This window comes from Rousettus aegyptiacus, unplaced genomic scaffold, assembly GCF_014176215.1.
Source record: "Rousettus aegyptiacus isolate mRouAeg1 unplaced genomic scaffold, mRouAeg1.p scaffold_m13_p_3, whole genome shotgun sequence".
Lineage (NCBI taxonomy): Eukaryota > Metazoa > Chordata > Mammalia > Chiroptera > Pteropodidae > Rousettus > Rousettus aegyptiacus.
In genome coordinates this window covers 22,648,565-22,663,838 of record NW_023416306.1, presented here as the reverse complement: position 1 = coordinate 22,663,838, position 15,274 = coordinate 22,648,565, and the positions used below count along the sequence as shown (strand labels likewise).

The 15,274-nt window shown below is 33.1% G+C and overlaps 1 protein-coding gene across 4 annotated transcripts in view; it reads left to right on the top strand.

Moving 5' to 3' along the window:
* The window catches only part of TMEM38B (transmembrane protein 38B), a 45,832-nt gene extending 33,420 nt beyond the window's left edge, over positions 1-12,412 (top strand). For all 4 annotated transcript variants that reach the window (XM_016156100.2, XM_036217556.1, XM_016156101.2 and 1 more), the window contains one exon: positions 11,447-12,412. In XM_016156100.2, the coding sequence (XP_016011586.1) occupies positions 11,447-11,662 (216 nt within the window). In that variant the 3' untranslated portion in view covers positions 11,663-12,412. The remainder of the gene's footprint in view (positions 1-11,446) is intronic.
* The last annotated feature ends 2,862 nt before the right edge of the window (positions 12,413-15,274 follow it).

The following is a 15,274-nucleotide window of genomic DNA, read 5'->3' as shown; positions in this document are numbered from 1 at the left end:
ACCTACATGCCTATCCTTTTGTTAGTACCACACTGTGTTAATTATTTTAGCTTTGTAGTTAGTTTTGAAATTGAGAAATGCGAGTCCTCTGAGTTTTTCTTAGGATTGTTTTGACCATTCTGGGTCATTTAAATTTCCATATGAATTTGAGAATTAACTTGACAATTCTGCAAAGAAGGCCAGCTCATATTTTCATAGGAATTGCGTTGAATCTTTCTTTATAGAATCAATTTGGAGAGCATTGTCATCCTAACAATATTAAATCTTCCAATCCATTAACGTAGATGTCTTTCCATTTTTTTTAGGCCTTCTTTAATTTTTTTCTCTTTCAAAGATTTTTTATTAAAATATAACTAACATATTGTATTAATTTCAGGTGTACACCATAGCCATTTACCATTTACGTGCCTTAAGAAGTGATCACCATGATAAGTCCCCAACCATCTGACACTGGACACAACCATAGTATTATTGATTACATTCCCTGTGCTGTACACCACATCCCCATGGCTTGTTTTATCACTAGAGGTTTGAACCTCTTATTCCCCTTCACCTTTTTTCTCTCTCTTTTTTTATTTTAGATTTACAGTTGACATTCAGTTTTATTTTATATTAGTTCCAGGTGTATACAGAGTGGTTAGACATTTGTATAATTTACAAAGTGATCTCCCTAACTAGTACTCACATGGCACTATACCTAATTATTACTATATCATTGATTATACTCCCTATGCTTTACTTTACATCCCCATGACGTTTCAGAACTACCAATTTATACTTCTTAATCCCTTCCCGCTTTTCACCCTTCCACCAGTCCCCCCTCCCACCTGGCAACTATCAGCTTGTTCCCTGCATCTATGAGTTTGTTTTGGTTTCGTTTATTCATTTGTTTTATTCTTTAGATTGGACATATAAGTGAGATCATATGGTGTTTGTCTTCCTTTATCTAACTTATTTCATTTGGCATGATATCTCCCAGGTCCATCTACATTGTCACCAATGGTAAGATTTCCTTCTTTCTTTTTTTTTTTAATGGCTGAGTAATATTCCATTGTATATATGTACCACATCTTCTTTATCTATCCATCTATTGAAAGGCATTTAGGTCGCTTTCATATCTCGGCTATTGTAAATACTACTGCAATTAACATAGGTGTGCATATATCTTTTTGAATTAGTGTTTTGGATTTTTTTGGATAAATATCCGGAAGTAAATTTTTTTCAATAGCGTTTTTAATGTACATGTCTTATACTTCTTTTGTTAATGTTAAATTTATTCTTAAGTATTTTATTCTTTTTGATGCTATAGTAAATAGAATTTTTTTTTTCAGGTTGCAAGCAGATGTGTAGAAATAACATTGATTTTTGTATATTGATGTTATATTCTGTAACCTTGATGAACTCCTCTATTAGCTCAGTAAGGTGATTTTTGTGTGTGTGTGTGTTTGTGTGGATGCCTTATTCAAGATATTCAAGATCATGACATCTGCAAATAGGGTCATTTTACTTCTTCTTTTCTAATCTGCATGTCTTTTTCTCATTTTCTTGCCCAGTTATCCTGACTAGAAGCTCCTGTACAGGGTTGAATAGAAATAGAGAGAATGAACATCCTCGTCTTCTTCCTGATCTTGGGGAGAAAGTGCTCAGTCTTTCACTATTAATTATGGTATTAGCTGTAGGGCTTTTGTAGATGCCCATCATCAGATTGAGGAAGTCAGTTTTTTTCTACTCCTAGTTGGTAGGATGTTTTTATTATAAGAGTGTTGGGAGTTACATAATTTTTGATTTTCTAACTTTAATCTTTGAAGAAAATAAACATGTAGTTTTCATAAGAATAAGTAGGACTGATATCAAGTTTTTGAATTGCAAAGGTCAATTTTCATTGAAGGCCTACTTTGTGGAATAAAAATGATACTTTTTCTTACAATTATTGCCAGACATCTAGTTCTTTATTTTAGCATCTAAACTTAAACACTGCATTACAAAGCAGTAATGAAAAAGGTAATTTAAAATAGAATAACTTATAATATTGAACTTTTCTCATACTATTCCTCAACATTTTCCTAATTAGAATATTATTCCCCTAATTAGAATAATGTTCTTCAACATTTTCCTCAGTATCCACCAATTTCTAAATAAAGTATTCATTTTCGACTCATTCATTTGTCTAAATTCCCTTTAGATTTATACTGATTTTTAAATGGCTTGTCATTTGCTTCTGAGTAGCCACTATGGTTTATTTCTTAGATATAAAAAATGAATTTACAGAACATACAGAGAAAAGTTTGCCAATAATTTTTTTTTTTTTACTTTGCTCTTTCTTGTATTATTTATATAGTCAGAAAGTTTGCATTGTGTGTTTGTTTTGGATAATCAGTGTGTTGGCATATACAAAGATGCTAATAATACAAGTATAAGAGGAATGAGCGTTAAAGAACGTAAATGCCCCCAGCATTGCTTAACCTCTGATAACTCTTGTCATCTCAACCCACTAGAAGCCACTATGTGGTAAACCTGGGGGAGTCTCACTCTTGACATACATGTACAGCCTAGCTCCAAGCCAAGGACTTGTGGCACCATCCCATAAAGACACCAGGAGTCTCCTTTCCTGGCTCTCGAGCCTGCCTGGCTTCCTCCTCTCGGATTCCCTGTCCTGCGGATTCCAGTCACTTTAGCTGCACCACCAGTTTCTGCCATCTCCGTTTCAGTTCCAGCTCTGCTCTGAGGCAGAAGTGAGGGCAAATATGGGTACCACTTCATCAGTGACCCTTTTCAGATGGATCAGCCTTACATTGTCTATTGTCCAGTGCCTGAAAATAGTTGCCTCATGTATTTTGTCAGCTTGATGGTTTTTATAACTGGAAGGATAGTCTAGAACCAGCTGTTCTGTCACAGCCAAGGAGGAAGCTCCTCTGTTCTTTCTTGATTAATCTTGTCAGAAGTTTATCTGTGTGCAGTTACTTTTGTGGTTTTGTGGTTCCGTTCAATCATATGGGTAGAGAATAGAAAAATGATTGTAATAGAAAGAGGTGAATAAGAGGGAGTGGAGTCAAAGCATATGAAGTATTTTAAAAGGAATTTTGAGAGAGTATAGACAGGAACAACTTGGGAGAGCAGGTTGGTAATACCCGACAAAGTTGAAAATTCACATTTCTCATGTCCCAGTAATTTTATTTCTAGGTGTAACTTATGATAGTCCCCTAAGGTGTGGTACAGAACCCAGATTCATCAGGATCTCTTTAAAAGACATTTTAGCAAAATAGCATTTAATATTCATTAAAAAAAAACTTAGGAACAAGCTCCTTTAAATTTTTTAAAAAATCAACTTTATCGAAGTATAATTTACGTATTATAAAATATATTCATTTTAAGAGTACATTTCCATGAGTTTTGACAGACTTATATACCTATGAAACCATGACCACAATCAAGATAGGGAATGTTTCTATTTGAAATGTTTCTTGTGTGCTGCCCCAGTAAATCTCAACCACCTCATGGCCCCAGGGTACCACTTATCCACTTTCTGTCACTATAGATTTTTCTTTTCTCAGATTTCATGTAAATGCAATCATATAGTATGTATCTTGTATATCTGACTTCTTTTGCACAGCATAATGGTTTTGAGATTTACCCATGATGCTGCATATTCCTTTTATTGCTAAATAGCATTACATACCACAGTGGATTTGGATTGTTTTTGATTGTTTGAATCGAGTTATGAGTAAAGGTGCTATGAACATGTGTACTTTGTGTGGACATATATTTTCATTTCTCTTGCATAAATAACTATGAGAGGAATTGCTGGGTCATGTAGAAAACATGTTTAACTTCTTACAAGATTGACATACTGTTTTTCAAAATTATTGAACCCACCAGCATTTCTACCAGCAACGTATGAGAGTTCAAGTTGTCCTATGTCCTTGCTAATATTTGATATTGTCAGCCTTTATAACTTTAGCCATTTTATAGGTATGTACTGGTATCTCATTTTAGTTTTATTTTGCAATCCTCTGATGGCTTGAGATTTGAACATCTTTTCATGTGTTTACTGGCTATTTATTAACTATCGTATTTTGGGCAATGTCAGTTCACTGATCGATCGATTTCATTGATTTGTTTGAAAGACCTGACCTTTGGTTTGGTTGTTTTCTATTTTCTATTTCATTGATTTCAGGTCTGTATTATTTTCTTCCTTGTATACTTACTTTGGGCTTACTTCATTCTTTTTCTCTAAAGAAAAGGTTGATAAGTTTGACTTCACAACTTTTTTTTTAAAAAGTTGCTTGGCAAAAATACTATGGATTAGTCAAAATACAACTGTCAAACTGTGATAAAATACTTGAAACATATATCACAGATGGCTTGTGTTTCTAATATATAACAATATATAAAAATTAAGAGATATATTTGTTCCTTTAAAAATGAAAAGGAAGTTATCAACAGATAATTCATACAGAAAAGATATGAAGATATCCCTCAACATGAAAAAAATGTGAAATTCACTCATAATTTGAGAAATATTAATTAAAATAACATACCATTTCTGACTTAACAGACTGGGAAAAATTAAAAGTCTAGCTATATAATCTGTTTATGAGGTTGGGGAGAATCAGGTAATCTTGAATTTTTTCTTCTTCAATGTTTTCTGGCTATTTTTGCATATTTGTTTTTTTTTTTCAATTTTCCCCCAGCTATTTTTGCATATTGGCATGAACTTTAAGAGCAATTGGTCTTACTCCATAAAAAAAAAAAACTTGTTGGTATTTTTATTGAGATTGTATTAAATTTATAAATTAACTTAGGAGGCAGTTATATTAGAGGGAGGAAAATAGAGTGAGCCAAGAGTGAGAGCAGAGCCATGAGGTTCTCTAATGTTTAAGAGGAGGAAGATCCAGAATGGGGAACTGACAGAAAGTGGCTAATTAGTAAGTAAGAGGAAAACCGAGAATGGTGTTACGAAGGATGGACTGCTCAGTTGCGCTGAATGCTCTTGAGAGGTGTATCCAGGTAGTATATTGTTGAATACAAGAAGGAGGCTCATTCAGGGATACAGATGAACACGTAAACTTTGAACAATGATCCAAACTCTCTTCTCAAGATTTATTGTCTAAAAAGGAATATGAGACATGTATACTATATTTTTAAACTTTGTGAGGGTAGGAACTAGTTGTGTTTTCTTCATCACTTCATCCCTAGCATTGTACCTGGTGAACATAGTAGATTTTTAATATGTGTTTGTTGACTGACTGACAAATGAGAAAATGCTTTTTTAGAGGTCTCTCTGTATTTAATTCTCCTATAGTTACTTATCTAAGACTATACTACCAGATGGAAAATTCATTTACCCAGCTTATTGAAAAGAACATTTATGAAAATGGAAATCTTAAGATTTTAATTTATTTGACAGTCATTTAAGTTAATAATTATTGATGTCTGAATGAATGATATCACCAGTGAGGAAAGCAGAGAGTGACCAGAAAACCTGGTTGAATATGCCATGCGCCATCAGGAGTTTATTTGTAGAGCAAGGTGATTTTCACTGGAGGACTTCTGGAGTAGACATTTGAGTTACACTGAGAAGGATTGTTTGGGTTTTGGCAGGTGGAGACAAAAGATGTTCTGGGTGGAATAGAGATTAATTTTGCAAATTTTGCTTACACAGATTTGTTATAATAGGCTTTAAATTATTCATGTGAGATAGAAGTTATTTTTATTAATTATACTCTCAGTGCTAGATGCCAAAAAGGATATAAAAGCACATAAGTAATATTTGTGTCCTTAAAGAACTTAACATTGTATGCCACATTTTTCTGGGCATTTTTAAAATGATATAACGAGATATTATGTAAAGAATGTGACAGAGCTTTAAATAATTTCTTTACCTGAATTATTTATTTTTTAGGATATGTTGTAAATATAAGATTATCTTTAAGATTTCTACTTTCTTATGTTTCCTTCCCTTTTTAATCAAGAGGCCATTAAGTCAAATGCTATTTAATTTAGGTAATAGTGCTTTTTCTTTCAATACTTTGCTAAATAAGGAGAGTTTTATGTTTTATTTGTAAAAGAATAAGGGTTCATTCCATTTGTCACCATTGTATTGCTATCACCTTGCTGAATCAAGGCCTGATAAGGGGCTGAATTCACAGAAGTCTGTCCTTGAACCTCCTAAGTCTATCTCAGCAATAATTCCTGATGCCGGCAATACTTCTTAGCTGAGTGATGGCTCTACTGGGAAAAGAGATTCTATTAAAACACTCGACTTTGAAAAATACTGTAGTTCACATTCTTAGGAAATACTTTAGATACTGACACTCTTCTCTTTTCAGTTTTATATATATATATAAAAATGCTGTTTTCCTGACAGTGGACCATTGTTTATATCTGAATTCTTTTATCTTTTATTGACAGTCAATGAAGTGAAGCTATGACCAAGATAATCATGCTAGTATATCTCATTGTAACTATTTATTCTAAAGAATAATATAAAGAAATTCTTCTTAAATCTTACCCAGTAATGGCATAAATTTGGAGGTTAACATTATATTTAGATTCTTCTCACTCTATATTCTTTCCAGGTGAGCACAATTCATACTGTGCCTTTATCTTTTACTTGTATGATAATGATTTCTAAATCTATATTCTGTACTTAAATGTTTCAGAGCATACTTCTGTTACTGCACTTATTCTTTACTGTTCTGTATTTACTAATTTACTTGCTTGTTTCTGACTAGCCTATGAGGTCCTTGAGGATAGGGACTACTTTCCACATTCTTCTGGTTGCCAGGTGTAATGCACAAGCAGGTTATTTAAAGCCTGTTGACAGTTTTAGGCTTTGTTAGTGCTGTTCTAGTTCAGATTTGCCATTCTAGAATGTGACCCTTTTGGGGTCTTACTTTAAGCCTGAGGTTTATCCCTGGGCAGTTCCACCTTGCCTAGCCTTGAACTTCAGCCTGTCTTCCTAGCACCAAGCAGCTGGCTGCTGAAATGTCTGCTCAGCTCTTTGGTGTCCTGGCTCTTGCTCTGTGCTAGGTTTTTTGAAATTACTTTTTATGTTTCCACAGTTTAGGACAGATTATGCATGGATTTTTTGGGCTCACTTCTATGTGGTTCCCTTGTGTTAGAACTGTATTGCCCTCAAATCCTAGATGCTTTGGCCTTCTCAGACTCTAGCCTCTGTCTCCTTAGCGCATTTGGGAATTCTGCTTTTTATTCCCCTGTGCTGCGAATGGACACATGTACTTAAAAGAAAAAGCCAGGGTGAAAGCGGAGTTCACCTTGTTCAGCTTCCTTTCTCTTAGAGATCATACTGCCATCAGAGTCTGCCTGTACTGGTCTGCCATTGTTGTTCTCCAGTGCCTTTTAGCAGTTGTTTTATGTATTTGTCTTTTATATTCATTTTGGAGACAGATCGAGTCCGATTTCTAGAAGCTATTTGGTAACGGCAGGCCTGAAGTCCATGTGCATGCATTAAAAGTTGTTTATTTTTGTTGAGGTCAAATTCATATAACAAAATCAACTATTTAAAAGTATACAATTTAGTAGCATTTAGTACATTTACAGTGTTGTGTGTACATGTATTTTTAATTTGTATAGTGATAATAGGACATTACAGCTCTCGTTCTTTGTCTCATTTTCATCTAATAGTATGTTTTAAGAATTTTTCCAATACAGTAATAGTAGGGGACTTTAATGCCCAACTTGCATCAATGGATAGGTTGCCCAGACAGAAAATCAAAAGGAAGCACTGGCCTCATATGAGATGTTAACTTGTATGGACTTGGCAGAGATATACAGAGCAGTCCATCCAAAAGCAATCGAATACACTTTCTTCTCAAGCACACATGGAGCATTCTCTAGAATAGAGCATATATAGGGTCACAGAACAAGTCTTAAAAAACTTTAAGAAGATCGAAATCATATCAACCATTTTTTCTAACCATAATTATATGAAACTAGAAATCAATTACAGAAGAAAACTGGAAAATTATAAATATTTGGAGATTAAACAACGTGCTACTGAATAAGCAGTGGGTCAAAGAAGAAATCAGAAGAGAAATCAGAAAATATTTTGAGACAATTGAAAATGGAAGTACAACATGCCAAAACTTAAGATATGCAGCAAAAGCAGTTCTAAGAGGGGAGTTCATGGCAAGAAATGTCTACTTCAAGAAGCAAGAAAAATCTCAACAACCTAACTGTACTTTAAGGAGTGAGAGAAAGAACAAATGAAGCTCAGTTAGTAGAGGGAAGGAGATAACAAAAGTCAGGTAGAAATAAATAAAATAGACTAAAGACAGTAGAAAAGATTAGTGAACCTAAGAGATGGTTCTTGGAAAATATAAAATTAATAAACCTTTAGCTAGACTCACCAAAAAAAATGATAGAGAGAGAGAGAGAGAGAGAGAGAGAGAAAGAAAGAAAGAATGGGAACAGAAAATTAGGAATGAAAGAGGAGACATTACAGCTGATACCACAGAATACAAAGAATCATAAGAGACTACTATAAATATTTAAACACCAGCAAATTTGATAACCTGGAAGAAATGAATAAATTTCTAGAAACACACAACTTACCAAGACTGAATCATGAAGAATCAGAAAATCTGAACAGACTAATTACTAGTGAGAAGATTTTTGAATCAGTAATCAAAAATCTCACGACAAACAAAAGTCTAGGACCAGGCAGCTTCACTGGGGAATTCTACCACACATTCAAAGGAGAATTAATACTAATCCTCAAAGTCTTCCAAAAAATAGAAGAGGAGGGAATGCTTCCTCATTTTACAATGCCAGCATTACCCTGATAAGGACCCTTCAGAAAAAATTACAGGTCAATATCCCTGATGAACATAGATGCAGATGTCCTCAACAAAATGTTAGCAAACTGAACTCAACAGTACTTTGAAAGGATTATAGACCATGATAAAGTGGGATTTATTCCAAGGGATGGCAACAACAGCAAATCAGTCAATGTGATATACCACATTAACAAAATGAAAGGTAAAAAGCATATGTTACTTCAATAGATGCAGAAAAATAATTTGACAAAATTCAACATTTATGAAAAAAATTCTTAACAAAGTTGATATAAGGGAATGTACTTCAACATAATAAAGGCCCTATATATGACAAGCCCACAGCTAACATCATACTCTGCAGTGAAAAGCTGGAAGCTTTTTCCTCTAAGATTGGAACAAGACAAGGATGCCCACTCTCACCACTTTTATCATAGTATTGGAAGCCTTAGCAAGAACAGTTAGCCAAGAAAAAGAAATAAAAGCATCCATATTGGAAAGGAAGAAGTAAAACTGCCTATATTTGTAGATGACATGGTATTTTATATATATATAAAAAAACTAAAGTCGTCACCAAAAAACTGTTAGAACTAATAAATGAATTCAGTAACATTATGGCATACAAAAATCTGATGTGTTTCTATACATGAATAACTATCAGAAGGAGAAATTAAGAAAATAATCCCATTTACAATTACATCAAAAAGAATAAAATACCTAGAAATAAATTTAACCAAGGAAGTAAAAGACTCGTATACTGAAAACTATAAGACTTTAATGAAAAACATTGAAGCTACAAATAAATGGAAAGATATTCCATGTTCATGTGTTAGAATAATTAATATCAGTACAACGTCCATACTACCCAAAGCACTCTACAGACTCAATGCAGTCCTTATCAAAATTCCAGTGCATTTTTACTGGAATAGAACAAACAATCCTAAGCTTTGTATAGAACCACAAAAGGACCCCAAACAGCCAAAGGAATCTTGAGAAAGAAAAAAATAGCTGGAGTCATGATACTCCCTGACTTCAAACTACATTACAAAGCTATTATAATCAAAACAATATTGGTATTGGCATTAAAACAGACACAGAACAATGGAACAAAATTGAGAGCCCAGAAATCAACCTATACACGTATGGTCAGTTAATTTATGCCAAAAGGGCTAAGAATATACAATGGAGAAAGGATAGTCTTTAATAAATGACGCTGGGAAAACTGTATAGCCACTGGCAAAACAATGAAGCTGGACCCATATCTCATATCCTACACAAAAATCAGCTCAAAATAGATTAAAGACTTGAACAAAAGACCTGAAATCATAACACTTATGGGAGAAAATAGGCAGTAATCTTCTTGACATTGGTCTTGGCAATGATTTTTTGAATCTGACACCAAAAGCAAAGGCAGTAAAAGCAAAAATAAACAAGTGGGACTGTATCAAACTAAAAAGCTCCTGCAAAGCAAAGGAAACCAGTAACAAAATGAAAAGGCAGTCTACTGAATGGGAAAGAATACCTGCATACTGTATATTTGATAAAATAACTCAGCAGAAAAACTAAATAACTCAATTTAAAAATGGACAAAGGACCTGAGTAGATTCTTTTCCCCCAAAGAAGATATACAAATAACCAACAGGTACGTGAAAAGATGCTCAACATCACTAATGATCAGGGAAATGCAAATCAAAACCACAATGAGATATCACCTCACACTTGTTAGAGTGGCTATTATAAAAAAGACAAGAAATAACAAGTGTTGGTGAGGATGCGGAGAAAAGGTCACCCTCATGCACTGTTGGCAGGAATGTAAATTGGTGCAGCCACTCTGGAAAACGGTGTGGAGGCTCCTCAGAAAATTAAAAGTAATACTACCATAGGATTTAGCAATTTCATTTCTAAGTTTTTATCTAAAGAAAATGAAAACGCTAAGTCAAAAAGATATATGCACCCCTACGTTCATTGCAGCATTATTTACAATAGCCAAGATGTGGAAAGAACCTAAATATCCACCAATGGATGGATGCATGAAGAAAATGTGGCATTATACAGTGAAATATTATTCAGTCAAAAAAAAGTAATGAAATCTTGCCATTTGAGACAACATGCATGGACCTTGAGGGAAGTATGCTAAGTGAAATAAGTCAGACAGAGAAAGACAAGCATAGTACTATCGCTGTTATATATGGAATCCCAAAAAGTGTTAAAAAGCTCGTAGATACAACGAAGAGATTGCTGGTTGCCAGAGGCAGGAGGTGGTGGAGGGCCATATGTGTGAAGGGGCTCAAAAGATATAAACTTGCAGTTAAAAAATAAGTCATCGGGACACAATGTACAGTATAGTGACTATAGTTAATAATATTGTATTGCTTATTTGGAAGTTTCTAAGAGAGTAGATATTAAAAATTCTCATCACAAGAAAAACATTTTTTTGGCGTAACTATGTATTGTGCTCATTTTGCAGTATATTCAAATATCGAATCACATATCGTACAGCTGAAATGGATGTAATGTTATATGTTGGCTATACCTGAATAAAAAAAAAAGAACATATTTTGAAGTTTTTCTTTTTTTACTTTCCCCTCTCAGTTTTGGAAAGAAAACATTTGCATTTAAATTCAAAATTGAACTTTTTTTTTTTCCAGATAACCATGATGATTACAGAGACTGCTACTATGCCTTTTGCTTCTATTGAGGATACGTTGAGTCGGATGCTGTTTGGCTGGCAGCAGCAGTTCTCATCATGTGAAAAGAAAAGTGAAACAAAATCATCTTCCAATGGGACTGGGTCATCGAACTCAAAACCCATAGCTGATACTTCAGATAAAGTTAAAAAGAAACATACAAAGAAGACTGAATAAATTTACTTGATGAGTTTTAGAAGGCAAAAAAAATATTTTTTTCTTATCTACCTGTCAGATTGTGATAAATATTTCTATGTAAATGATGTGAAATAAAGATTATATATAAGGAATGGAGGTGACAAAAAGAAGGAACGTTTTTCTGTTTCAGAGAGACTATCCCTCTCTGGATTGTAATTCTTGAGCGTTAGGAGTGTATCATGTGAAATTGTTTTTCTAAGTTATATAGAAATAGTCTATTGTGATTATTTTATAGTTTTATTTTGATAAATCCTAGTTTGTTTTAATGTTAAAGTAAATCTGTTATCATTGCAAAATTATAAAACTTTTTTTTTAATTTAGGTGTTTTCATACATAGTTTTTATTCGAATCTATTTGAGCTTTAGTTCAGCAAAATTAAAACTTTTCTTTCACATTACCATTATAATTTCTAGATATGGAAAACAATTCCTGTTTAATTTTGAGGACTGGAAACAGTAAACTTTAAATCACTTTCTATTATGAATGGAAATAAATTGCTAGTTTATGGAAATAAATTACTAGTTTATATTTCAGATGTATACATGTACTTTTTGTCTACATTAAATGGAAATATCTGAAATTTTGGTATTTTTTTTCTAGTAGTATTTTTCAGTGAGAACAGTATTAGCATGAGACTCGAAGTCTATTTCATACCCTTGTTTATACTGTATTTTTTTTCCTCAAAAGAAAATCAAGGGTGTAATTTTTAATAAATTACTTTTCCCATGTTTTGCTTTGTAAGTTTCATTTGAGGAGTTTATATTTTTTCTCTCTCCTTAAAACACATTTGTTTTAACTGTAGGAGAAATTATTCTTCTCAACATTTCACATACTCTTCTTTCTGATCTTAGTTGGTTTGAATTCACTGATGGTAGTATATTAATGGTTCAAGAAAAAGTATTCAATTAAAAAATTTCCCCATTTATATTACTTCTAATAGGAGCCTTTTAGTTTTCTTGTTGAAATGTCTTTCTAGTTTGAATATATTTATGTTATATTTGAATATGTTTATGTTATATTTTAATATATATTATATTTTAATATATATTAAAATATAACATATATTTTAATATATATTATTAATTTTACATATATTATTAATTTTATTTTAAGTTAAATCCTAATTACCCTTATGTGAAAATGCTCAGCTCTAATGAGAATTGTCCTTGGGCCTTTGGTAATAACCAGCTAAGCAAGAAGAAACATACCGAAATCTCATATAGTAGAATGACTTTAAGTCTAGTTTCACTTTCTTGCTTTATTTTGTAGTTTAAAAGTCCAGTTATAACTTTAAAACTCTTTGACTGACATGATTTCTTCTATCCAGACCATGAATCTGCTGCCTGCAAAGATTTAGTATTTATTTGGCATTTTTGGATGGCTAAGAAGTACTCACATCACACTCAAGTTAGAAGGTTTTTTTCATTTATTTTAAAACATTTTTAATAAATATAAAGACCAGCAGGGACTGTACCTTTACTTGTTAAATTATTTTTTGCGGGGGGGGGGGGGAGGATAGTTAGGACTTTTGATAGCCTTGGAATGCTAAGAAGTTTATTTTTAATATTGTGACAGAGGGCATTAAATATTTAAGAGTTCTTTATTATATTTGATACTCTTGTAGTTGACTTTTCAAAATTAACATGTTACTAATTGTTGACTTGGTTTTGAAGTTTGGTGTAACTATAGTTGAAATTGTAGAAATTTTGTTTTACACTTGTATTAAAGACAAATTTATTAAACTAAGTTAATTTAGCACCAATGAAGTATTACATTGTTTTCTGTTTTTTCTTTTATATTTTACTTGTGTTAGGAAGTCAGAACTCCTCTGGTGTTTTGACTGATGTAGTATATACTCCAAGGTTACTGTCCATGTGGGATATTGGTACAAACTTTATTAATCTATGCAAGCATCCTGAAACCTTCAATTTAAGGTTCTTAGTGAAAAGCTGTACTGGGGAACATGGCTTAGGCCTGAAACCTCCCACCCTGAATCGACGCATGCTGCTCATGGAGACTTAACTGGTTTTGCAAAGCAGATTGTTAGACTCCTTGCCAAACGTATAGCAAGAACTTGGGCTGTCTTACCTCAGTGATCTCACCTTCCAGTGAAACAGGGCCAAATTAATGTCAAACTCTTGATTGGTTAGATTAGTCATTCTTCCTTACTGAGGGTGAAGGGCTGGGGAGGGGCCAGGCGTGTGGAATGGGTGGATTTCAATGGAAATTCCAGCTTCCCTATAGGCAGAGACCAAAAAGTGGGGAGACGAAAGAAGACGGGACATTCTCTTTCTAGTGTGTTTTTGTCTATTCTTTTAAGGCCTAACACCATGCCGTGAAAATCTATTTCAAATCACAAGTCAGTTGCAGTTGAGCGATATATTGAAAGTGGAATGTGTTTGAAAATGCCCTCCTTCCCTGACTGCTCTCTTGGAGTTTACCTTGCACTGATGGAGAGACATATAAAAAACAAATGTGTTCTTGCAGTGATACCAAAGGTTGTGAAATAAATATTAAGCAGGACACAAGGACAGAAAGTGAGGGAGCAGCACTTTATACTGTTATGTAAATTAATTATTCTGTTGCTTAACAAGTCATTCAGGCCTAGTTTTTTATTCTGATTCTTGCAAATCATTGAACATATCATATATGTGGTCGCTGTTTCTTTGCTTGTGTTACAGATTATACATGAAAGCAATTTAGGACTTTCCTATATATGTGTATTTAGGACCTTTCTGTGGGCAGGCTTGACCTTGGTTTATCACAACTCTAATATTTAGAAGAGATGCTACATAAGAATATGATAATGGAAAATGTTTCAAAAAAGAGATAAAACTTCTTTAAGGCCAGTGTAGGTATGGGATTGATTGGGAAAGCAGTGGTATATAATCCAAGTGCATATTTGTGACAATGTTGACCAGTAGACCTTAGATTAATTTACATGGCAAACTGTCCAATAATCTACTACAATACTTCTATACTTGAGAAGATTTAGTTAGGATCCAAAAAAAAAAAAAAAATTTAAAAAGTTTATATGTTGGGGTTATTATCAGCAAATAATGGTTTGCGGGGACTTAGGGGGGTGGTCTCCTGCCAGACAAATTTAGTAACTTCAGATGTATTTTTACTCCTATAGAATAGTAATATTAGTGAAGAGAATAAAATTAATAATGGATATTTTGTATTTTTATAAATTATTTAGTGTAATCATGCAAAGTTAGACTTAAAAATTCAGTCCAATCTTAATAAAAATAGACTGTAGACTGAAAACCTTCCTTGAGAATAATATGAAATGAAAGGAATCTACTACAGTGGCTGATAAGCAGCATTGGTATGTTGACATCTTAATGAGCTGTGAGAGGAAATACTTAGCATCTTGATTAAATTTTCAAAGGATGTTAGGTATTATGAAAGCCTGTGATGACAGGAAAAATTTACTTAAAGGACTAATAGTATGCTTGGAAAAAGATTTAGCTTAAAAAAATTAAGTATACATCTGGGAAGAATTATGTAAGTTTTGAACTTAAGGAAATACACATGCATTTTGAAATAAACTTTGAATAACAAAAATTAATGAAACACTAGCATGTT